Source organism: Petromyzon marinus, chromosome 31, assembly GCF_048934315.1.
Source record: "Petromyzon marinus isolate PM22_M1 ecotype Great Lakes invasive population chromosome 31, UKy_Petmar_22M1.pri1.0, whole genome shotgun sequence".
NCBI classification, from domain to species: Eukaryota; Metazoa; Chordata; class Hyperoartia; order Petromyzontiformes; family Petromyzontidae; genus Petromyzon; species Petromyzon marinus.
Genome location: NC_133697.1, coordinates 13,820,115 through 13,845,388, shown reverse-complemented (window position 1 = coordinate 13,845,388; position 25,274 = coordinate 13,820,115). Strand labels below are relative to the sequence as shown.

Genomic DNA, 25,274 nt, shown 5'->3' with positions numbered 1-25,274 from the left:
ATTTTCCATAGTAATGTTTTTTTTTTGGGAGGGGGGGCGGGGGTTAGTTCGCGTAAACATCGATGTTGTGTCGTTAACCCACCAACACCCGACACAGCCTATTGGTAAGGTTCGTCACGTAAACAACACGTGTTTTCGGGTGGCACCGCCTGTTGTTCGGCGTCATGTCTGACTGTTCACTCCGCGTGCCCGTAATGTTGTCTGTCTGCCACGCAGACAGACAACATTGTTCGGGAACGGGTGCCGAACGCACGTCAAGAGGGAGAGCTGTGGCAGCCAGCAACGCGTGCTAATGGGGCCGTCCATAAATGACGTCACGCAATTTTGGACGATTTTTGACCCCCACCCCCCCACCTCGTCACACGGCGTCACAAAAAGTCAAACCCCCCTCAAATATGACGTCACAAAGCTCTGCCACCCCCCCCAAAAAAAAATGCTTCAAATCGATATAAACTATTGTCATTGTAGTGCGTATTTAATGTGGCGCTGCACTCTGATGTTGTAGGGGAAAACATTTATTAAAAAGTCTATTTAATTAAGTAGAACGTGTTGTCTACATTTATTTAAAGTTGCGCATTTTGATGTGACGTCACATTTCTCAAACATCACCCCCCACCCTCTCTCGTCACGCATCGTCACAAACGTCTGACCTCCCCACCCCCCCGCCCCCTAGGTGCGTGACGTCATGTATGGACGTCCCCCACACCAACGCAGGTGCGCGACTCTTATCGTGCGCCACCGCAGCAGCGGGTCCGCGGATCGATGGCGCGCACGTTGCTGAAGGCCCTCTCGGACGACGAAGAGAGAACGGGGACCGCGACTTGGGGCCGTCGCTCCCCCTGCCGAGCAGATCCGCCACAGAATGCGGCGGTCCCCTGACCGGCAATCAATGCGGTCGGTCACTCAGCTTCAGAAGCCGCTGCCCCCGCTAGCCCAGACCGCTGGCCCTGAAGAGGATTAAAGAGGGGAAAGCTGCTTATCACGAGGGCTTAACGGGGCCATCCCGGTCGCAGCATTCAATGAATTGACTCGTAATTTAATGTCTTTAAAAAAACCCCGCAGCTTTTAAACAAAAAATAAGATATATTTTCGCATCAATTCCCCACGTTTTCTGTCAATTTTGTATATATAGTGTTACGATGATGATACTAATAATGCACAGCCCTTTGTGAATTAACTGCTGGATGTAAGTATCCCCAACGGTGTGGGCGTCACGAGGATTGTCTGACCATACTTCACCACGCCGGTCGGTGCAGATTGGTGAAGGATGCAACTCGGACAAGCTCGGAAATAACTCACCACGATTGATGACCATGGCCGGGTTAGTAGCACAGTGAGCTAACCACCGCACCACCGCTCCACCTTGTCGTCTTTGTGTTAGAACAAATACAAAAAAAACCCCAATAACATTTACAAATAACCATAGGCAGGACGGTTTCAGAATCAATATAGAGACATAAAAGCATGCAACTTAATGCATCGCCATTGACTGAGATAAGCCTCCCTTGACCTTATTCACCCTTTTTCATAGAAGTGATGAAATATATTTGAATGTGCTTACATTTTGTTTTAATGTATTAACTTTCGACTCCCGCCGTATTGTGATTGGCTTTTTAGTTGAATTCTACCCAAGACTACATCTGCGCCTTTCCATGGCCCCAACCGACCCTGCGGGCCCCTTCGCAGTAATGTGACAATAATCCGATAAAATCCACAGTTTAGCAGATGTCATCGTTATTGTCTCCGGGTCGAGATCAACATTACCTCGTTTTAGCAATTCACAGCGCGCCGAGATGTGGATGAACAGATGGACCGATTGATTTATATGTACTGTGACTAAGAACTATCAGTAGATTGCAGTTGATCAAAAGGTGTTCCCAAATGTACGCGTTCATTGACATAACAAGGTCACTTGGAGTGTTCTCGCAGAGCTAAAACTTGATCGCAATGTGCCAAAGGAAAAACACGCCTATTAAGTGCATTTGGCCTGCCACGACATGCAATCAGAAACTTCGACATCAATGAGTAAAATGGAACAGACATGGAAATAAGCGCAAAGAAGTTGCTCATGCTTGAAGTTACGTTGATAGAAAGTGGAGAACGTGGATTTGAGAAGATAGCCAGGTTATTTTAAAATGTCATTGTCAAGAAAAGTGATGGGAATCGTTGAATTGTAGAACCACAAGAGATAGCAGCAGCTTGGAAAGGCCATCATTCAGCAGTGGATTGATCATGGCTGCTGATGACAAATAGTAATCATGTTTGAGTGACGTGTGTTTGTATGTGATGGCAGTGGTGCAAACCTCGCAGATGCAATCGAAGCACTTTGACATCTGTGACCTAACCGTACAGTGTTGCAACTTAATTCTTCAAGGGTTCATGCTTATAGATACCGGGTGACTTAATTCGGGTGTTAATGCTCCGTGCACGTCAAATAAATGAGCCAGGGGTCACCAAATGATGCCGGCGAATGACTGTGGTCCATGGGACAGTATCTCTGCCCTCCAGAGTCTGCTCTGACAGTCTATTTGCTTTTAAATAGTTGAAGGAGAAAACAGGGATGTTACGTTATGATTAGTGTGCTGTGGCTCAATGAGCCAAAGGAATAATAATTTACATTTGTTTGTATGACGCCTTCCGCGCAGTCTCAAATAGCCAACAAAGGTTAATTGCAAAGCAGTGTCTGGCTTCCGTATGGCTTTTTTATTCTTATCCCCACCTAGGCTTTGGACACAATGTTTTGGAGAAATAGAGACGTGGCTTTTATTGCTGAACTCAGGAGAAAATGTTTTTTGTTATTAAGACACGAATCAGGAGGGCCCCGTGAAATGAGTAAGGGCCGTTTTGTTTCATCTAGATTGATAACATAAGATTAATGTAATCCATTAGTTCTTATTAGGCACGGCTGTAGGGGCCCCTTTATGAATGTCCGGTCAATGCCCAATTGCTACACAGACCCAAATCATCACTGAATTCTCGACACGCGGTGATTCAGCGATTCGACAATTCTTAATCTGACAGTCACGTGCTGTTATGTACACCGAATCGTGCATGTTCATGTTTTTAAAAAAAATCTCTAATCGTACACGTTTTGTTTCTCTAAGGCATAATTGTTATAACGAGTGCACATTCAGGCAGTACAAATTATACAGATGGGGCAAACGCTGCAGGACAGAGAGGAGGGAGCTGGTAGGTCAATGGCCAGGGTCAACGGCGGTGTGGTGTATTCCACAAATATGCCCGACTGTGAGGGCGGGCACAAGCCGGCGTGAGTAGGTTAAACGTTGAGTTTTATAAGGGCACCACGGGGTGACCAGCCCCTCCCCATCCAGCCCCACCCTCCCCACCCAGCCCCCCCCTCCCCACCCAGCCCCTCCCCTCCCACCCCCCACTCAGCCCCACCCCTCCCCACCCAGCCCCACCCTAACCACCCAGCCCCTCCCCATCCTCCCCTCCCCACCCAGCCCCTCCCTCCCCACCCAGCCCCTCCCTCCCCACCCTCCCCTCCCCACCCTCCCCTCTCCACCCATCCCCACCCCTCCCATTTTTGGATGCACGACGGACGGACGGACACAATAATCCCCTGTGGGCTGGTGGTGTAACCAGGAGGTTCCTGCCAGTACTACGGCACCAATGAGACGATGTGTGAAGATGAAAGTGGGACAGGAAAGACATGAGATGGAACAGTGCACACAGCACGAAGGGGGGCACAGTCAGGTACAGACGAAAGAGTACATATGAAGCAGTGCTTATTAAACAGTACATGAGACGTAACTGATGAGACACTGTACAGATGATACAGTACAGAGACAGACAGTACAGATAAAACAGTACAGACGAGAAAAAACAGTACAGATAAGACAGTACAGACAGTACAGATACTACAGTGCAGGCAGGACAGACAGTACAGATAATACAGTGCAGGCAGAACAGTACAGATAATACAGTACAGGTAATACAGAACAGTACAGATCACACAGTATAGACGAGACAGTACAGAGACAAAACAGGACAGACTACAGATAATACAGTACAGACGAGACAGTACAGTAGACGAGACAGACAGTACAGACGAGACACAGTACAGATAATACAGTACAGACGAGACAGACAGTACAGATAATACAGTATGGACAAGACAGACAGTAGACGAGACATACAGTATAGATAATATAGTACAGACGAGATATACAGTACATATAATACAGTATATACGAGACGGACAGTACACATAACACAGTATAGATAATACAGTACATACGAGACATACAGTACAGATAATACAGTACAGACGAGAAGACAGTACAGCTTATACAGTACAGACGAGACATACAGTACATATAATACAATACAGATAAGACAGACAGTACAAATACAGTACAGACGAGACAGACAGTACAGATAATACAGTACAGACGAGACAGACAGTACAGACAAGATATACAGTACATATAATATAGTACAGACGAGACAGACAGTACAGATAATACAGTACAGACGAGACGTACAGTATAGATAATACAGCACAGACGAGACATACAGTACAGATAATACAGTACATACGAGAAGACTACAGATAATACAGTACAGATAATACAGTACAGACGACACAGTACAAATGAGACAGTATATGATACATGCAGAACAGACAGTACAGATAATACAGTAGACGAGACAGACAGTATAGTACAGACGAGACAGTACAGGTAATACAGCACAGTACAAATAATACAGTACAGACGAGACTACAAATGAGACAGTACAGATAATACAGTACAGACGAGGCAGTGTATGATACATACAGAACAGACAGCACAGATAATACAGTACAGACGAGATAGACAGTACAGAAGACAGTACAGATAATACAGTACAAACGAGACAGACAGTACAGATAATACAGTACAAACGAGACAGTACAGATAATACAGTACAGACGAGACAGTACAGATAATACAGTACAGACGAGACAGTACAAATGAGACAGTGTATGATACATACAGAATAGACAGTACAGATAATACAGTACAGACGAGACAGACAGTACAGATAATACAGTACAGACGCGACAGACAGTACAGATAACAGTACAGACGCGACAGACAGTACAGATAACACAGTACAAATGAGACAGAGTATGATACATACAGAACAGACAGCACAAATAATACAGTACAGACGAGATAGACAGTACAGATAATACAGTACAGACGAGACAGACAGTACAGATAATACAGTACAGACGAGACAGACAGTACAGATAATACAGTACAGACGAGACAGACAGTACAGATAATACAGTACAGACGAGACAGACGGGACAGTACAGGTAATACAGTACAGACGAGACAGTACAGATAATACAGTACAGACGAGACAGTACAAATAAGACAGTGTATGATACAGAACAGACAGCACAGATAATACAGTACAGACGAGACAGTACAGTACAGATAATACAGTACAGACGAGATAGACAGTACAGACGCGACAGTACAGGTAATACAGTACAGACGAGACAGTACAGATAATACAGTACAGACGAGACAGTACAAATAAGACAGTGTATGATACAGAACAGACAGCACAGATAATACAGTACAGACGAGACAGTACAGATAATACAGTACAGACGAGATAGACAGTACAGACGCGACAGACAGTACAGATAATACAGTACAGACGAGACAGTACAGGTAATACAGTACAGACGAGACAGACAGTACAGATAAAACAGTACAGACGAGACAGACAGCACAGATTATACAGTACAGACGAGACATACAGTACAGACGAGGCAGTACAGATAATACAGTACAGACGAGACAGTACAAATGAGACAGTGTATGATACATACAGAACAGACAGTACAAATTAAACAGAACAGTATATACAATGATACGAGACTGCAGACGAGGCAGTACTAACGGGACTACAAAAATAATTGATTCTCGACATCAAGCATCGACGCTAGAATCGAATTAGCCAATCATCGATTTCAGCATCGATCACGCTTAAATAGATTCGACTCCCTCTAGGATCTCACATTTTTTCGAATCGTCGTTTTCGATTCCCAATGCACTGAACCTCCTCACACGCTCCCACCTCTCTTTATCATCATCACCACCACACTCGTCATCATCATCATCACACTCGTTATCACCACTCGTCATCACCATCATCACACTCGTTATCACCACTCGTCATCATCATCACACTCGTTATCATCATCATAATCACACTCGTTAGCACCACCACACTCGTTATCACCACACTCGTCATCATCATCACACTCATCATCATCACACTCGTCGTCATCATCATCACACTCGTCATCATCATCACACTCGTTATCACCACTCGTCATCATCATCACAGTCATCATCATCATCACACTCGTTATCACCACTCGTTATCATCATCATCATCACACTCGTTATCATCATCACACTCGTTATCACCACTCGTCAACCCACCTCATCATCATCATCACCACACTCGCCCTAATCGCGATGGACAATCGATCTCAGCCTCTAACGCACGACCGTCGTGAGTAACGCAGACGCACAAGCATTCATATACTGTACACCCCTCTTGTTGTAGACTGTTGTTGTGTAGACTGTTGTTACTGTTGTTGTGTAGACTGTTGTTGTGTAGACTGTTGTTGTTGTGTAGACTTGTTGTGTAGACTGTTGTGTGTAGACTGTTGTGTGTAGACTGTTGTTGTTGTGTAGACTTGTTGTGTAGACTTGTTGTATGTAGACTGTTGTGTGTAGACTGTTGTGTGTAGACTGTTGTGTGTAGACTGTTGTTGTTGTGTAGACTGTTGTTGTATAGACGGTTGTTGTTGTGTAGACTGTTGTGTGTAGACTGTTGTTGTGTGTAGACTGTTGTTGTGTGTAGATTGTTGTGTAGACTGTTGTGTGTGTAGACTGTTGTGTGTGTAGACTGTGGTTGTTGTGTAGACTGTGGTTGTTGTGTAGACTGTGGTTGTTGTGTAGACTGTAGTTGTGTGTAGACTGTTGTGTGTGGACTGTTGTGTGTGGACTGTTGGTGTGTGGACTGTTGTGTGTGTAGACTGTTGTGTAGACTTGTGTGTAGACTGTTGTGTGTAGACTGTTGTGTGTAGACTGTTGTTGTGTAGATTGTTGTTGTTGTGTAGACTGTTGTGTGTGTAGACTGTTGTTGTGTAGACTTGTTGTGTGTAGACTTGTTGCTGTGTAGACAGTTGCTGTGTAGACTGTTGTGTGTAGAATGTTGTGTAGACTGTTGTTGTTGTGTAGACTGTTGTTGTGTGTAGACTTGTTGTGTGTAGACTTGTTGCTGTGTAGACTGTTGTGTGTAGAATGTTGTGTAGACTATTGTGTGTGTAGACTTGTTGTGTGTAGACTTGTTGTGTGTAGACTTGTTGTGTGTAGACTTGTTGTGTGTAGACTGTTGCTGTGTAGACTTATTGTGTAGACTGTTGTTGTGTGTATACTGTTGTTGTGTAGACTGTTGTTGTGTGTATGCTGTCTAATTGTAGAGGGACTGTAGATTCGAGTGCTGTGAGCGAGCTTCACCCCTCTTAATTGCCGGCACGGCACACGAAACGGGGTGGTCGCGGCTTTGCTCTGAACCAGCGCCACACCCGGCCGCCTTTGCATCTCCAACGTTGACATTTGAGGCCGAGTCGACCTAGGGGAAGCCCACCGCTACTGTATTTGATATCCGTCACTGCTCTCGGGTTATTGAGTGGGAATCGAACTCGGGGCCTCCGGCAAGTGCGAGAACCACAGCGGCGGCCGACCACGGCGCTTTGTGCCAGGCTAGGTGCAGCTCGAGTCCACGCAGACAACGTGCTACTGTACTTATTGTGCGTACTGTACGCACGGGGAGCTTACTGTACGTACAGTATGCACGCCGCATACTGTACGCACTGCACGTTGGCCTACTGTACACGTGCACGCGTTGTCCGCGTGCGGTCGGGACGTGCACGTGGACATTATGTGACATTCTCCACAACGTGGCGAATGTTTTATTGTTAATAGCATGCCTGTCAAACCCGTACGGTATATTTATATATACCCCGTATTCTTGTACAGGGACACATACAGCCGTTTCATTAAGGGCACAACATGTTTTTGTCTATTTGTTTGTGTTTCTCCCTTGTGATGGGACTTTGTAGGATGAACGTTGAGATTTATAACGGCACTGGGTGATCAATGAGGTCGGAATTGGTCTTTAATAAGGTCGGGCACTGATAAGGGGTTGACAGGTTTGATTATAGACAGAGACCCATAGAGATACATGGAGACCCATAGAGATACATGGAGACCCATAGAGATACATGGAGACCCATAGAGATACATGGAGACCCATAGAGATACATGGAGACCCATATAAATAGATAGAGACCCATAGAGAAAGATAGAGACCCATAGAGATAAATAGATACCCACAGAGACCCATAGAGATACATAGGTATAGCACAGCTGTCAACCCATATGGTTTACTCCATATTATTGTACAGGGAAATTGAGTCTTCAGGTCCATACGGTGTACAGCCGTTTAAATACCGGCAAAAACACGTCTTTGTGTTTCTGCTTTGTGATGGGACTTTGTAGGATGAACGTTGAGATTCATAAGGGCACGGGGTGGGCAATAAGGTCTGAATTCGTGTTTTCGTAAATTTTTTGGTTATAAAATACCCAAATGAAATTACATTTCGTCTGTTCACCAAACTCCATATTCACGTTTTCCCGGAGCAGTAAGAGGATTTTTGGAACACTTTCCCTAAGGCACTGAATATTACAGAAGTGTGAAATCAAGTGCCATGTGCGATGCTCCCCTCCCTTCTCCGGGTGGTCAGTAGCAGCCGACGAGCACGAAGACGCGAACTCGGACGCTGACAGGGGAACCACGGTGCCACATGTGCCAGCGGATCATGAGCAGCTTCGGAAGCGCAGGCAGGATGACGCGGCAGGGCGCGAGGAGGATCAGGAACTGTGGAGTGACCCCCTGGCTGACATGGCCCTCAAGTACGGCTCCAACCTGGCCGTCCGCTCCAGGGAGGCCATGGACAGAGGCGTGAGTTGGCAATGCGCGTCGGAAGGAGCCGTGCGGACTGCGGAAATGTTTTAAAATATTAACAGTACGCAATCAACGAGCAGTTAGCGGAATGGAAAGTTGCGTGTGTACTTGTGTACAAGTACAGGCCTTTGCTCATCGATTGCTGGATGTGTACAGCCCTTTGTCAATCGATTGCTCCTCACACCGTGTGGGTCACGGGAGTTATTCGACCATTCTCCAGCATGCTGGTCGGTGCGGGTTTGTGAAGGAAGGGAGCTTAAATGGTTTTTGCTACACTGCCATCTGCTTCCTAACACATAGCCCAGAAAGTTATTTACAAATCTAGAATAAAATTTTGATTTAAAGCTTTCGTGACTGCAGGGATTCATATTCTTGGTTCTTTCGTAAAGTCACGTAGAAGGGAAACAATAAAATAATAAAAATATTAAACAATAAAATTCTCACGACGTTTCGACTGCAACACAAGCAATCATCATCCGGTGTGATTTTACCGAAAGAACCAAGAAATATAGAATTGGTTATAATTCGTAGCTTTTGGACGATTGATTTAAAACTAATTTCATTGTTTTCCATGTTTTTAAATGATTACCCAGTGGGGGACTATGAAGATGCATTAGGCACAATTGATATTTAATTTAGTTTCACGCTTTTTGAAATATTCTGGTACAAGGTGGAAGGTCCTTAAAAGCGATTGTGAGGATTTGGTTGGAGGTTCATTCCACAAAACGAAACCTCGCAGCCAATTGTCGGCTACGGCCGTGCCATGGACAATCTGGGCGGTGTGAACTGATTTCCCCACACTCTCCTCGCCCACAAACTGAGCCAACTCTTCGAACGCTTAGGCAAACGGAGGCGGCAGGTCTGCACGTGGATTACGATGAAATGTGCTCCCATACCCACTCAAGCATTCCACTGCATAAGCCATGCCCCCAGAGTTTGACTGAGGTGGTTCCGCACGATTGGCGGAACGATTCCACAGTTAAGGCGCAAACCTTTCACCATCGTTGGCTCCACTACGAACCATTCCACAAGTGTAGAAAAGCAGTGGTTTTCAATCCTGGTGAATATAACCAGCATTAAAGATTGGAACGTAGCCCTTCATAAATTTTTTGACATGAATATTATTTGTCGTGTTGTTGTAGTTGCAAATAAATCTGCAATGGTTGTCTCAGGCCTTTCAGAATTTTTTTCACATAACGACATCCCACAAGCTTTTCTTTGCAAGTACACTTGAGTAATTGCAAGGTCACGTCAAGACAACAGCGAACATCTGAAAGGTGCAGCGGTGCGCAGTGCGCACTAAAGGGCTTGCACCCAAACGCAGTCACCTGCCCTCCACTTTAAACTCGACCGATCACATTCTTCGTCTAAAACAGCGCTGCCTTCATTCCACTCTTATCTAAAATTCCTCACTGAAAAAAAAGAAAATGCCTATCGCATCATTTTACAATATGGTGATTTAACCTTGGGTCATTAAAGGTTGAAGGCGGCAGTGGATTGACGAAGGGCTATACATTATTATTTGTTTAATGTTATTATATTAACTGTGATATTGCACATGACTGCCCATGCATTTTTGCCTGTGTGCTTGCGTGTGACGACGACGGTGCCTTCACTTCCTCATCGCAACGTGACGCTTTATTCTTCGTGCAATCAGATGGCAGTCGCACGCTGCCGTTGCAACCATGGAATTGCAGAAAATTAAGAAACTTTTACTTGTTCAACATTTGAATTATATTCGTGTTTTGTATTATTTCTAAATCGTGGTTTAAGACATAGCAGTAATTGAGTTATATGTTCTCAAGAGCCACAGTGCGTGCTTACATCTCTGGTTAGTATGGAGACTTAACACGTTAAATAATTTATTTAGAAACGATTTGTCCTGATGCCCTTTTACCTATATATTTGTCAAATAATCTGCAATAATTGACATACAGTTGAATCTATTAATTGGGTGCAATTGTGAACAATATCCATAATCGGCATAATCATTGGGTTCACTGCAGCTCACAGACTCAGTCTTGTAGCAGTTGAAAGTAGCAGGGTTGAAGGGTTGCTGGCTTTTGACCCCAGACACGCTTGAGCAGTGTGGTGGAGGTATAACGCTATCCATCCCTTGATCTGAAAACAAGAGCCACTCGGTCAAGGGTGGGGTGATCAGCGTTTTTGTTATACCTCCACTACCCCCTTTAAACCAAGTAGTAAAATGTATTATTCTTTGCTTACTAACCAATCATTAACTCGGTATGCTTCTTCCTTGTAAAATGTGTCTCTCTTTTGTTTGTTTTTTGCAGATCAGCAAATATTTTCCCATCGACAAACTAAAATGCTACTTTGCAGTGGACACGGTGTACGTTCAAAATAAGTTAAAGGTTCTTCTGTGTCCCTACACACACAAGGTACATTGTGGTGTCAGTTGTTCAATTCACCGTACTCTGCGCATTCTAAAATGCCGATGTTGAAACAAAGTGATTTTTTTTTTTCTAATTGGGACGGTACAGAACTGTGAAGAGCCATTTGCCAGAAGGTAATTATGAACACGCTGACTTAAAATGGGGAGAGATGTCTTCTGGAAGATTATTCTGAATGGTTGGTGGTGAATCCTATCAAAATGGTGTTGTGTTCTACCACCCTCTGGAAGATGATTCTGAACAAGAATATTAAAACGTGCCTTTGGTAAACGTGTTTTCTGCGAGTTATGAGACGTACCCGCAACTTTTGGTTTAAAATACTGGGGGGGGAAAGGTGAATTTTATAATCTGGAGAATATGGTAATAATCCTGGAGACATTACAAATGTGTGATGTGGACATATTTACCTTGTCAAATTGACCCATTGTTTATTAAACTTAAATTGGGTTTTCTCTGTAATTTGTAATTTCTATCGCCAAAGAATTGTAAAATATGAAAAGAGATTTTATCAATAGGTCATTAACCTTGCAGGTGATATCAGGAAGTATAAACAAGCTGATCACTGTTTAATGAGCGCCTCTTCTATTAAAGTAGGTAGCCAATGATCACTGTTATTACCGTTGATGACATTGGGGGAGGGCTTGTGGATAAGAGAATTGGTGTAAAATTGTGTTTGGCTGTACACGGCACAAGCCTGGAATCAATTGCAGGGAATGGTGGATCTCATAGATTTTGTGAAATGTTCCAAACCTGATGGGCTCTGATAATGGTTAGGATATGACAGGACAGTAAGTGGGTTCGCGGACCCATTTGCGTGGACCTTTGAATGTTATTCCTTGTGGTGTTCTCCATGTGCTCCAGTTTCATGCCAAAACAAACCACAGTAAACAAAGGCACATGTCATATTCTGTTAGCAATTTACTAATATAATCCTGTAAAAAAAATAGGCTGTGGATTTCTGTTGCTTATTAAGATAAAACTGTGATGAGAAACATGCTCACGAAGTTTCCAAGTAGAGTGTCCCATTTGTCGTGATTGAGAGAGAGAGAACGGTCTTTATCTGGAGATTGGTTGCCAATTTATTCCAGGTATGCAAAGCGGGCCTTGAGTTAAAGCGTGTCTGCCAAATCTGGTGTGAACTCTCCAGCACCCTGTGAAGGAAATTAAAGGCTCGTCTTAAGATTGCAAGGGTCTAAATCTAGACTAAATCGACGAGGTAAGCAAAATGTCAATTCTCTGTCGATTGCTTGAAAAACAAAACGTAATGATAATGAACGTCTCTCCGACGAGACAATTGCACCGATAACCTTACAGTAAAGGTCACAGGATAAATATGCCACGTTAATACGCGGCCGCCAACTGTCCCCTTTTTTCCCAGAACGTTCGTTGTATTTTTGGATGAATTCAAAGTGGAGGGGAGGGGAGGGGGGCGGAAGTGGCTGTGAATTTGACAAGGCACAGACTCGCAGAGAATTCTGGCTACATGAGTTGATCGAGCCCCTTGGTGTGGTTGTAAATCACAGTGCTTGGGTTTTCCTTGGTGACGTGGGGGTTTGGTGCCAAAGGTAGCAACATGTGTTCTGTCAATTCAATGTGTTGGCCTTGATCAGAGACTTATAATGTTGCTTTTCTAATTAGTAACAATATGCCATTCAAATAATCATACGTTTATTATTTAGTTAATGCAGCTCAGAGCCTCAGGCACCGATGAGTCTTAGATTTCTGTGGTTCTGTCTGATGCTCCAGTCAGGTAATGAGCTATTAGCTGTGTTAGTGTTTAGAGTTAATGACTTTTCATTACATTTTTCTTACCAACCATAATGATCATTTATTTCAATTCAGTTTTGTCGGGAAATAGAAAAATATGGATATTATAGCACATTTTCTGTAAAAAATCAAATAATTCTGTGCTATTTGAGGTGAAAGTATGCTCGTCCTTCAACATTAATAAGTTGGCAGCTGTGTAGTCAAGTAATTGGTATACAGTAATTACAACAGAGACACGTGGCTTCACATGTATGTTGAACTTCTATTGCATCGTTCATCGCCAACCGTGCTAATCGGAGGTCACTCCTCAATGCAGACCATTCTTTTACAGCCACGTCATCATAACACCAAATGAGAAGTCTGTTCCATCCGCTGTCAAGTTTATCTGCGAACCCTTAGGGATTGGTGAATTACGAGAAGGAATCGCAGATGCTCTGACCCGTAATATTATTCACGGATGAGGGGGACGGAGACACGTGGCTTCACATGTATGTTGATTAATATTGTTTGAGAAGATTTACGCGTTATGATTTTTGGTTGTGCTAGCTCATGTAAATTCAAACACTTGCTCAATCATTGTACATCCAGATCTTTGCATCAGTATACTGTGTACATAATGTGTTGTGTCGTGTTTGTACCCGTGTTCCCGCGTGTGCATGTAGTAAGACCTACCCCTGATTGTTTACATAGAAGCCGTTGTGTGGTGTACCTCTGACAAAGTTAACCGTGAGCACGTTACCTAGGTTTTGCTTGACTGGAGTATTAAAGGATAAATGTTTTGCCTCCTTGTTTGTTTCATGGTGCACAATATTAATTTGCAGTTATTATTCTGAATTGTTTTGGGCGTCTTTGTCACTGGATTTGTTTTACTGTATTTTGACTCGCAGCGTTGTCGTGCAGTGCCAAGACTCGTACGCTTTTGCACGCGTTAGAGATGTCAAGATAATAATGAGGACTTCTTCCAAAATGTTTCCCATTATGGACAATTTTTTTCAACTAATGTCCTATAATTTATTACCTGTAGGCCTGGATGTTGTCCCTAATGTTACCTAATATTACTGCAGTGTAAGAGAATAGCTCAAGGTACATTGCGTCTACACCAACACGCCTGCGGAGTTTGAAACATCTGGACGCGACAATGCCATTTTAAAAAGCTGAAGTTCGTAGGTGAAGATGCCGCGTTGAGTCGCTGAGCTGCCGAGTGGCTTCTCGTTTTTGCAGAACTGGGACCTTCGGTTCCAGAAGGGCGAGCCAGTGGCACCGAAGTTTGACGTGAATGCTCCCGATCTCTACATCCCAAGTAGGTCGTGATTGAATGTTGGTCCTACCTCCTGTCGTCTTATTCTTCTTTTTTTGTTTGGTTGGGGTGGGGTTGATCCACTGGACATCTGTGAAAAAGAGCTTTTATAGCTCATCGGATTCCTCCGGTATAAATAAGTATTCTGATTCTGATGGGCAATGTTTCTATGTTCGCGTGAACGTTGGTAAGTAGGCTGGTGAATATCTGAAATGCTGCTGAGGAATGATCGAGGCAGGCAGCGGTGTTACGAGGTGCTCCATTGTTTGAGACTAGCGACAGTAGTCGCACTATTGGGGCTATTCTTAAGATTACGACTCCATGTAAAGTACGTGATGTGCCTCGATGATGCGCTAATATCTGATAGCCTCTGCCCATTTACCATTGCCCGTTATTTACCCTGGCCACGCTTGCGAAAGAGACTAATCTTTGCCTATTGGAGTGCTCACCTGGCTAAACAATAACTTTAAATTTGAATTCACTGCAATAAAACTGTCCTGCCCCAGTTATTTCATTGCACAGGATTGGGCTGCATTCAGGAACGAACTCATTATCTTAATGGGCTGAAGAGTACCATCTCTAGCACTCTCGTGCCTCGTATCCAAAGCGTTCCAAAGCCTGGCTGGGCTGGCACGGCACTGCGTTCCGTCATTCCCCTGGCTTCATACTGTAGTAGAACCAACAGGGTGTCTGAGACCACACGTGTTAAGAGTGTGCTGGCGTGGCATAACCAGGCCAACACGGGAGTCATGGAATTCGCTGAACCACCTGCCCTCACTTGGATTCTCTGTCCAGCGAAGGTGTGCCCTTTCTGGCTTTCGTCACCATGCTGCGTGTGGGGTAGGGGTGGGTGTATGGCTAAACAGTGTTGAGAGGTACAGAGGAGGACGGGCTGAGGCCCCGTATACATATTGTTCATGTGGAATTCCAGACCGTGTGTTACAGTCTGGGCCAATGGTTGTTTTTTGGAGCAGTGTGGTAAGGGCTCGGCACTCAGTGCAGTGATAGATGAAGTGGTCATGGAAATGCAGACTCAGCTATTTAGTAAACAGATAACATCCGCATTCAGGTTGAGCCTGGGATTGGAATTCAGGATCTCAGCTCTGCAAATAGATGTGTAGTTCACTCCATGACTATATGGCAAATAATTTCAAGGTATGACCCAAATGAAATTCAAAAGTAATTTTCATGGAGGATTGTTTTGGTGCCTACATAGGTGACTGGGAAATCACTCGCAAATATATTTCACACGAAAACCTGTTTTTATGAGTACTTTAAATTTGAATTTTAGAATCTCAGTGGTATTGGCTCAGTGGTCTTACGCACTACAAAAGTATTGGTTCTCTGAGCCACAAATTGACCTCGCTATTCTTTGCTTTAAGTGCTGGTTTTGATATTCTGAACATGTAAACACACTTGTGCTCATGCATAATGATATTTCTGGGTTTAATGAAATGAAACGCACTGCTTCAGCCGTGATTTATTTTGCCGATATGTCCCGTTATTTACCGCAGTACTTTACGTCATATTAATGCAGCCACTGTAATGCACGAGTGCAGCGGCATGTGACCTAATACCGTCATCATGACCACACACCACGAGTGAGATATTGCATCGCTGCTGTGCATTTTGAAGATGAAATACCGTAATATATTCTGTGCAGTGCATTGTTCTTTATTTAACCAGGTGACAGCCAAATGAGAATTCACTGTTTTATTTTGCCGTGGTCACTCCAGTAAATATATTTTATATAGAGACAAGATATTTTTACGCTTTTGCTTTGGGGCCCTCTGCAATCACATTTGGGATTTGGGTATTGATTCCCATGTGTATTGCTCTCCCTTTGCTAATGACACCACAGGGTCATTTTATATCACCTTCAACGGCGTACCAGCTGAGCAGTGAGCATACTGAACTTCCGTGTAGGATGTTGTGATTGTGCCGCTTGGCTCTCGGCATGATGCCCAATGTTTCAGTCCACGTGCTTGTTCGGCAACTGAATTTTGCTATGGAAGCTCCCAGCGGCACGTGGAGCGAAACGTCGGACGTCGTGCCGAACGACACGCGGTAATGACCTGAAAGCACATTGGAGAGTCGGACGTGCTGTTGGGTTATATACCCACCCCCAAGTCTTCGTTGCAGAGAAAATGTTTCGTCTCAATGGGCTGTCACCTGGTTTCAGTAAAGGTCACTGATTGATTTGTAGTATGGAGGCTTGAATAATAGAAGGCCTTGTTCAGTTGCCTTGAGTTAAAAAATACTCCCCCTTTGGCCAAAACTATAGCAAAGCAATAACTGACATGCAGGGGATAAATTACGAATTTGAGTTGTTTACAAAGCATCAATCAGGTAGGACATTAGCTTACAGATGAAATGTTATTTCAAGTGGTTAAATAATAGACTGACGCTTTTTTTTACTTTCACTTTATCAGAAGCAGTTCCACAGCTCTAAGATTTTGATCATTGTACATCAAACACAGCCATGTACCTGATCCCCACCACCTTTCACTGCATTTTGTGGAGTTACACCACGATGTAGGTTTTTGCGGTTGTGCTGTATAGCTCTAACGTGTTTTTAGATTGTACCGCGTGTAGTACAGCCATGATGTCCGACGTTTCACGCAACTTGCTGGGAGCTTCATCATGAACTGAAGCGCCTAGTACGTGGAGCAAGATGTTTGACATGAAACGGAAAAACACGTGGTACAACCCGAAAACACGTCAGAGAGCTATATGGCAGCATTGTGCAGTATTGTAAAATGCGTGCACTGTATGGTAACACTCTTCTTATCTATATACTCTTATTGGTGGTTCCTTGTACAGTATTTGTGGGGATTGGCTGATCCCCAAATCTTTTTCACAATACCTCTGGATCTGCATTCCTCTTATCAGCGAGTGTGGATCAGAGGAAAACGTCATGTGGACAGGTTCAAAAGTCAATCCGATATGCATAGTGAAATGTGGTAATGATGGAGGTGAAGAAAATTATAATAAAGACAGTGATGGATGTGGTTGAATATTGTGGATATGTCCACTGTTTTTGCACCAAATGTGTATAATTACAAAATGGTACAATAGGCCAACGTTAGTCTGATATAGGGTCATCTGTTCGGCACAAATTTTGTCAGTTACATTTTTTGGACATTTAAAAAAAAAAGTGCGTTTTGAAAAACTAAAGACTCAACCGAGATATTGTTTGCCTTTTTATTCTACAAAAGTGTGTCAAAGTCGGTGTGGTCAACTACTTTTTGTCGGCCTGTGTTTTGACCTGACATGATGCATTTGTGACATTTTAAGGTGGATTTAACACACGTTGATAATGTGAATGTTATTTTGAGTGACTTGCACTCGAATGCCACGGGAGCTTTGATGAATCGTGGAAAGGCATTGAATGTATTTATACTGTTATGAATTCTGCAATGGAATGAAGTGGGTCGTTTTTATTATATCTTTTATTGATATTTTAATCTAAGCACATGCCTCACGTTGGAGTACTTTCTCCCCAGGTGCCTATGGCCTTGTCACTGGGCATTCTGATGAAATTGCGTCGCATCTAATAAGCAAGCAGTATGGTGAATGCAGTAGGCATTCTTTAAGAAAAATGTTGGTTTAATATAAAATTGCCTTTATGAGTGGGGAAAAAAAACGTTCGTTCTCAAAGTGTGTTTTTTTTTAGAGTCATCTTCAGATGGCGTGTTATTTCGTTTAGCTCCAGATTTTTTTCCAAGCAAAGCTTAAAAAAGTACAGCTGTACATCAGATGACGGAAATTTCTGTGTTTTGATATTGACCTTTCTTGCAACTGAAACGCCTCAACTGGTCTCCAAAAATGTTATATACATGGCCGTATGCCTTGTGTATACTGCATATGATTAATCAAGTTCAATGAATGTGCCCCTTTGTTCAGAAAATGTACGAGCCTGGTGTGTGTGTGTGTGTTTCACGGTAGTTTCTCAGCCAAGACGACACCTCGAGCGGCAGTGTTGAGCTGTAACGTGTTGAGGAGGCGGGGGAAGCGGTTACCGCTAAAACTGTATTTTGATATACAACTCATTGGTTGTGTACCCGCCAAGCTGATTCTTTATTAATAATGCCTCCTTGACAGCCATGGCCTTTCTGACCTACGTCCTGGAAGCGGGCCTCGTCTACGGGACGCAGGACAGGTACGATCGCAACGCCACCGTCAGCAGTCGCTCCGGTCAAAGAGCAGGGGGGGAATTGGGTTTGGGGGGGGCGGGGGGGGGTGCAGTGTTCGCGTTTTCCCACTCTGCCATCCCTCCTCCTTGCCCCCTACCTCGCCCCAAGTGTTTTATTAATGAGGAAGGTGCAAAAGGGGGTGCGAGGGGAAGGATGGCGCGGGGCGAGGGGGAAACAGATTGCTTGTGTTTTACTTACAGCCCCAAGCGGAATAATCTATCCACAAAAAACGGCTGTTCTTGCAGAAAAAACCAACGATCTGCAGCCACCTCCCCCGCCCCCACCCCCCCCCCCCCCCCAATTTTTTTTAATAAAATCGGAATTCCTGGGCAGGCACCGGCAACGTGATAAGCCCGTCGTGCTCAATTGGCCGCGTACATACGCGTCTCCGCATCGCGTATGCCCTGCTTTGCACATGCGAGAGCTTGCCGGAGGTGTCCGCAATACTTGTCGTCTCTCCTTGCGATTCGTTTTACTTTGTGTGCCAGCCGCCTTGCTTCATGCATTCTTCAGTCCGGCAGCCCCTCCGCGTGGGTCGTCCCTGCTATTTTAAAAGCTCTGTAATATCTAGAGCCTTTGTTATATTGCGAGAATGCTAAGTGCCGGCGTGTACTTATCATGTATCAGAAGTTTCCCCTATTGCCTTCCACCAGTGTAATGCAAGAAAGCGTTGCTTATATCAGAACTGCTTTTTAAGGTGAGCCTATATCCAGCTTCCATTGTATATAGCAGCCTGTACATGCCGTGGTGCAGTGGGTCACGCAGTGTGCTATGAACCCAGCAGCCTGAGTTTGATTCCTGGTCACAGCTGACGTCAGTGGCATGTGACTAACCTGCACTGACCGGCACGGTGAAGTATGTTCAAGCTTCATAACCAACACGGCATGGGAAGGCCCTTCATCTACAAGAATTGATAAAGGGCTATGCATTATGAATGGTATTACAGTGTAGCAGTAAGCTGAATAAACAATTTCCCGTAGCTTAAGAGCCCTGTGAACATTTTGTGTCCTTTTGCGATACAGTGGTAATTGATGACTTTGTTCAGAGCCCACTTAGAAAATTAGCATTTGTTGTTATTTAGCAGCGTCACTTTTTTTTCCCCATCGGTTGAAAAACATTTGAAAATAATAAGCGGGAGACCCTAATTTGAATTAATGGCCTTGCCGCTCTAATTAGTGACAGATTCTCTTGAGCGTGTCTGCAAAGTTGAATAAGGATTGCTCGCACGTTAACCTATCTGCCCGGATGTCCACCGCTGAGTCCACGCGTGCGCGGCGATATTCGACAGAGCTACGTCGTCAGCCGCGGCCTATACGGCTAATGACGGATGGTTTGGAATTCGGTGAATGCTAAAGCCTGTTGGCTACGCCTGCCAAACGCATCGGACACTGGCCAATCGTTTTTGTTTTTTCACACATTTTTAAAAGGGAGTTAGTTTTTCTTTTTTTTTCTTTCTGTGAGTGTTGTTATTGTAATTTGTTTCCGTGAGTTATTATTATTTATGATACTTGTTCACCCAGGAATGCCTCGCTGAGTTTAAAGACTCATTTTCAGAAGGGTTCTGCCAAGTGTTCGCAGTAACTGGCAATGTTTGTGTCTAATCCAAATTAAGTAATTTGAAGGTAAATTTTCAGCGTTGGGTTTTAAGGCTATTGCTTGTTACAATTTGCACGGTTGTGTTTTTTTTCAGCTGTGGGAGGAAACCAGAGATTCCCAGAGGAAACTCGCGTTAAACATACAAACTCCGCGCAGAAAACTAGTGGCGTTGGTTTTCGTTGCCAAACCCAACGATTCGTGTTTGTTTCTGGGTTAGGCCGCGTGGGAGTTTCATGCTATAATTCAGGAATCGAACCCTGCCAACTTATTGCTGCGAGGCACAAGTGTTACCACTGCGCCACCACCCTGCAGCTGCCAACCCTGCCTTGTCAAGACCGTAATGTAAAGAACTGTTTTACGCGAGGCAGTAGCCTCATTTTTCTAAAGTTGGATTGGCACTTCAATTCATATTGCTCAATTTCACGCATTCGTACCTCAGCAGCAATTAGAAATATGTTTTTTTTTTATTTAAAGCTTTTGTGACTGCAGGGATTCATATTCTTGGTTCTTTCTTCTACGTGACTTTACCGAAAGAACCAAAAATAGAAATATTATTGTTATTACAGGCCCACAAATGCTTTTCCACCGCGTGCTCCGCCTGTGAATCTAGGGTACTTTAAAATCCTTACTTTTTGAATATCCGTATTTTATTAATTAAAACTGCTTTGACATTTTCACACTTCCAGTTTTTTTCTATTATTTTTTATTGCAACAATTATCATTCCTACCCAACAACTCTCGCATTTGCTCTCACGGTCTGGCTGGGTTTTAATGATAATTACACCCTTGCATTGCAATGTTTGGCCAATTCCAGCAAAGAGTGGTTTGGTTTGTGGGAGGAAGCCGGCTTGCCTTGATAAAAACTCTAAGACGGACGGGGAGACAGAACTCAAACCTCTGCGGAAAGAGGTTTGGGAGTTTTTTTTCTCTTTTTCCATTTTCTGGCAATCTCACAGCCCCAGCCTATAACACCTGTTACTCTTGGGCAGTCAGTCATGCGACTACTAACCAGGCTTCACTCTGGATCCAATGACCAAGGTCAATGTCACTTTAAGTAAAGCAACTTACATTTTGATTTAAAGCTTTCGTTACTGCAGGGGTTCAAATTCTTGGTTCTTTCGGTAAAGTCACGTAGAAGGGAAACAATAAAATAATTTTAAAAAGGGAAACAATAAAATAACAGTCGAAACGTCGTGATAATTTTATTGTTTTATATTTTTATTATTTTATTGTTTCCCTTCTACGTACGTGACTTTACCGAAAGAACCAAGAATATGTAAGCAACTTCTTTGCTATGTGGGAAACATTGACAAATATCAGCAAAGCTAGTGTTAACTAGAGTTAAATGAACGTGCCAGGCTAAAACAATTAGACATATGAGGGTGGCAATGTCCACTCCTGTTTGTGCCCAGAAGCTGTCGTGAATTTATTACACCTATTAAATATGACCTATAAAAGCAGGAGTCCAAAATGAAGAAGAAGAAGAAGAAACGACAGCTGTCCCCTGGAGCTTTGCAGGATGCCCTTTGTGTCATTCGTGCTGGGCTGACAGCAAGAGGGCAATTATTGTTATTAAATGTACAGCCCTTTGTCAGTCTACTGCTGGATAAAGACATCCCCATGCTGCGTTGGTCATGGGGGTTCGTGTAGGTGGCTAAAGTGGAGGGGAGGGGGGGGGGGCTATAACCGGTTCAGATCATCGCTCGCCGCTGATGTTAGCCGCGGCCAGGTATCAAACCCAAATCGCGGGGTTCGCAGTGCATTGCAATGGATCACTGCGCAACTGCTGCACTCTCAGTGCCATAAATGCCACGAGAAATCCCCCCCCCCTCACTGTGCACTGGGGCTTGCCTGCTTTTGACTTTTTTTTTTACACCAAAGCATTTTCACATCGCCGTGCGGTGGGACTTCCGCAAGGCTTGTTCAGCTGTGGTATGTGCACTATAACTGCCGGCAAGTGTCGCAGAGGTAGATAGCTCAACTTTACGTGTCAAAATATCTGGAAGAAAGCATCCTCATGCTGCAATCCAAGTGTTTTGGTACCTGCCCTGTATACACACACTGTCTTGTTAGTAACGTCTGACTCATTTAGAGTGTATGATTTGTATATTCTGTCTTGGTTAATTTTCCCCCATTTTCCTTAATTAAAATGATGAAAACGATATTGCACAAACATTACATAATCAATGTCCAAAATTGTGATTCGATGCAGTTATCCAGTGTTTTAGAATCGATTTGGAACCCCCTAAATCGACGCACCATTGCACACGCGCGCCACCCTCCTCCGCCGCGCGCTGCAAACGCGTGCAGGTTTTGCCCCGACGTACTTTGGACGCGCACCAACATGGCTTTGACGTGGCTCTTGGTGGAGGTGCTTCTCATCACCCTGGGGCTCTACCTGGCCGCTCTGCGCGTGCCCATGGACATCCCCGAGATCGTGGCATACGCGGGCTACAAGTACGTCGGGTGAGTCGCACCTCTCGGCAGGGTTAACACGCCTCCGTTGCGGTCCCCTTTCCTAACGTTATTGCGATCGCATGCTATCGGTGTCACGTCAAGGAGCGTAAACCAAGGAGCAAGACCACCACACGAAACTCCGGTCATCCTCGCGGCAGCGGTTTTTAACTGGCCATCTAACAAAGACCCGCGCGCTTTCAGATAAGCTTTTGCGGCCGTCTTGAGTGCTCTTCCGATATATATTTGGAAGCCACTGGAGCTATGCCCCTGTAAATCTAGATTGGAAAGCTAATTTCTTTAAAACTGCTTTTTGTGTTTAGTTTGTTGTACTTCCCTTGCATCTCTGATTAGCGCGGTTGGCTACGTACGGTGCGAAAGACGTTCAACATGCATACATGTCTTGAGATGTGTCAACGTGGAACTTTCACAGAGGCGCATATTAACCCCGTTGTAGAGAAGGGCCTGCGGATTGTGATGTATTAAAACTACTTTCTGAGATCCCTTCTTGATGCCTCGAGTGGAGTGAGTGGGGCTCTGCAGTGGTCTCTGCACCCTGCTGTAGAGATGTTCATTATGTGGCAGTCAAACAAGGGGTAGAGGTGGACCCTGTGCGGTGAAAAAATATGTTCCGTAAGGCTCAACAATCGACCCAGGGTATACCACTGTAGCCGTGATAGACATGCTAGCGTGATGAAAAACCATGCTCCTTCCAATCAATTCCAATGTACATAATTTATGAGCAGTGCATACAATTTGGAGAAAGCATCAATTGTGGTTTAGTGATAGCCAACAAAGGATGATTTTAGTGCTCAAGTCATAAAGTTACGGCAAGTTGCATTCAAGTGGCCGAAAACGTATGAGATCTATGTTGAACTTCTTTCGCACTGTACGTAGCCAACCGTGCTAATCGGAGGTGCGGGATGTGTAAGTGTTGTGTCACTGGGCCTGACCAGGAAGCGTGGATGCTTGTCTGAATAGAGCTGTGGAGGAGGGGGCTGCGTGGACTGTCAGGGGAATGCCCTTGTACACATTTGGGTCTTTTTGTATCACAAAAAAGTGCACAAAAATGTAAATTGTGTTCATTTCAGAGAAGCTGATTTAGATCTGAGGTGCCAAGTGCATTCCAGGTTTCCATCCATGCTGAAGGTCCACCCACACTCTCCTCTCAAAGTTATTATAGTGTAGTTTTGGGTACTGTGCTTATCCTGGGAAGCTTGGAGTATTGTGTACATGTGTAAGATTGTGTTTCTATCAGAGGGTTTACAAAACTACAGTCACGGAAGCTTTAAGTCAAGATTTATAGATGTGGTTGTTCACGTAAGAAATGTCAAAACTGGGCTGAAGTCGGTGCACTCCTGATTTGTAAGTATTTTTTATTTATAAAAAAAAAATTGATAAATGTTAGGCTTTTTGTTCATTTCAAAAGTATCAATATTCCTGTCCGAGTGGACCAAATCCTTGCTTAAATCAATTCTGCCCTCCTTCCACTTGCTATAAAACAAAGAGGAAGATAACCTTTTCCATCAAACTTGACGGTGAGCTTTTGCCAGGGGAAGACAAGTTGGAAAAGGGGGGTGGCCTCTTGAGGACCGTTTGATGTTTGGATGAAACGCAGATATCAAGAAGTGCTTATGCAAAACTAGGGAGGGCATTGTGGCGCGCACCGACCCTGGGACATTCCAGCCGAGGAAATCGGCGGTGTGCCGGCTCTCTATGCTCTGACCCCTGGTTCACCCGGCCACTTACACTCTCCAGTAATGCTCGCGTTGAATGCGAATCCTCTCAACGCTCTTTTAAGATTACGCTGTCCGTGTTCATTGAAATGTGAAATGAAAGACACAGTGTGCTTGTCTGCTCGGAATGAGAATATTTATTTATTTTGGAAGGAATCCGATGAGCCGTAAAGCTCTTTTTCACAGATGCTCAAACAAGCGTGGGGCAGCCCTGAGCAGGTGGTGTAGGTTCTACATTGCTCTGGCAGGGGCCAGCTTATTAACATGATATTATGATACACATTTGCATGCACAATATTGCTTTTCACAGGCTAAGAGCACATCACTTTGCTCGAGAAAAATTCGTAACCATCCAGTTACAGTGTCTGTTTGGGAATCAAGCACTCAAACCACATGGCTCCTATTCAACATTTCAAGTTTATTTTGTTTGGCCAGGTAAGAATTCAAGAAACCAGAATAGTCTAATTTAGCGAGATTTACCTGGGCCATTAGTCTTGCCAGTAGGGGGCGGTGATCGTTATGTATTAACCCAATTGAGTAATTTTCGGGTTACCTTCGAATTTGGAAAATTTAGGCCCTGACGCCGGCACACAAACGATCTGCTCTTCCAAGTGAGGCCAGGGGGATCTATACACGTCCACTGCGAAGCTGACGGCATGCCGCGTTCTCGTGGTTATTAACATTTCTACTGTGAACCTCCACAACAAGCGTCCAATGGGCTCCCTCTAGGGGATGCCACCGGCCA

The 25,274-nt window shown here is 44.2% G+C and overlaps 1 protein-coding gene across 5 annotated transcripts in view; it reads left to right on the top strand.

Annotated features, from left to right (window-relative positions):
• Positions 1–6,386: 6,386 nt before the first annotated feature.
• LOC116947879 (protein YIF1B-like) overlaps positions 6,387–25,274 on the top strand; it is a 33,395-nt gene continuing 14,507 nt past the window's right edge. For 2 of the 5 annotated variants that reach the window (XM_032964122.2, XM_076071123.1), the window contains exons 1-6: positions 6,387–6,549; positions 8,852–9,069; positions 11,367–11,471; positions 14,472–14,550; positions 18,652–18,709; positions 22,650–22,796. In XM_032964122.2, the coding sequence (XP_032820013.2) occupies positions 6,513–6,549; positions 8,852–9,069; positions 11,367–11,471; positions 14,472–14,550; positions 18,652–18,709; positions 22,650–22,796 (644 nt within the window). In that variant the 5' untranslated portion in view covers positions 6,387–6,512. Of the gene's footprint in view, positions 6,550–8,851; positions 9,070–11,366; positions 11,472–14,471; positions 14,551–18,651; positions 18,710–22,649; positions 22,806–25,274 lie in introns of all 5 variants that reach the window. The other 3 variants (XM_032964120.2, XM_032964123.2, XM_076071121.1) reach the window with 2 other exon arrangements.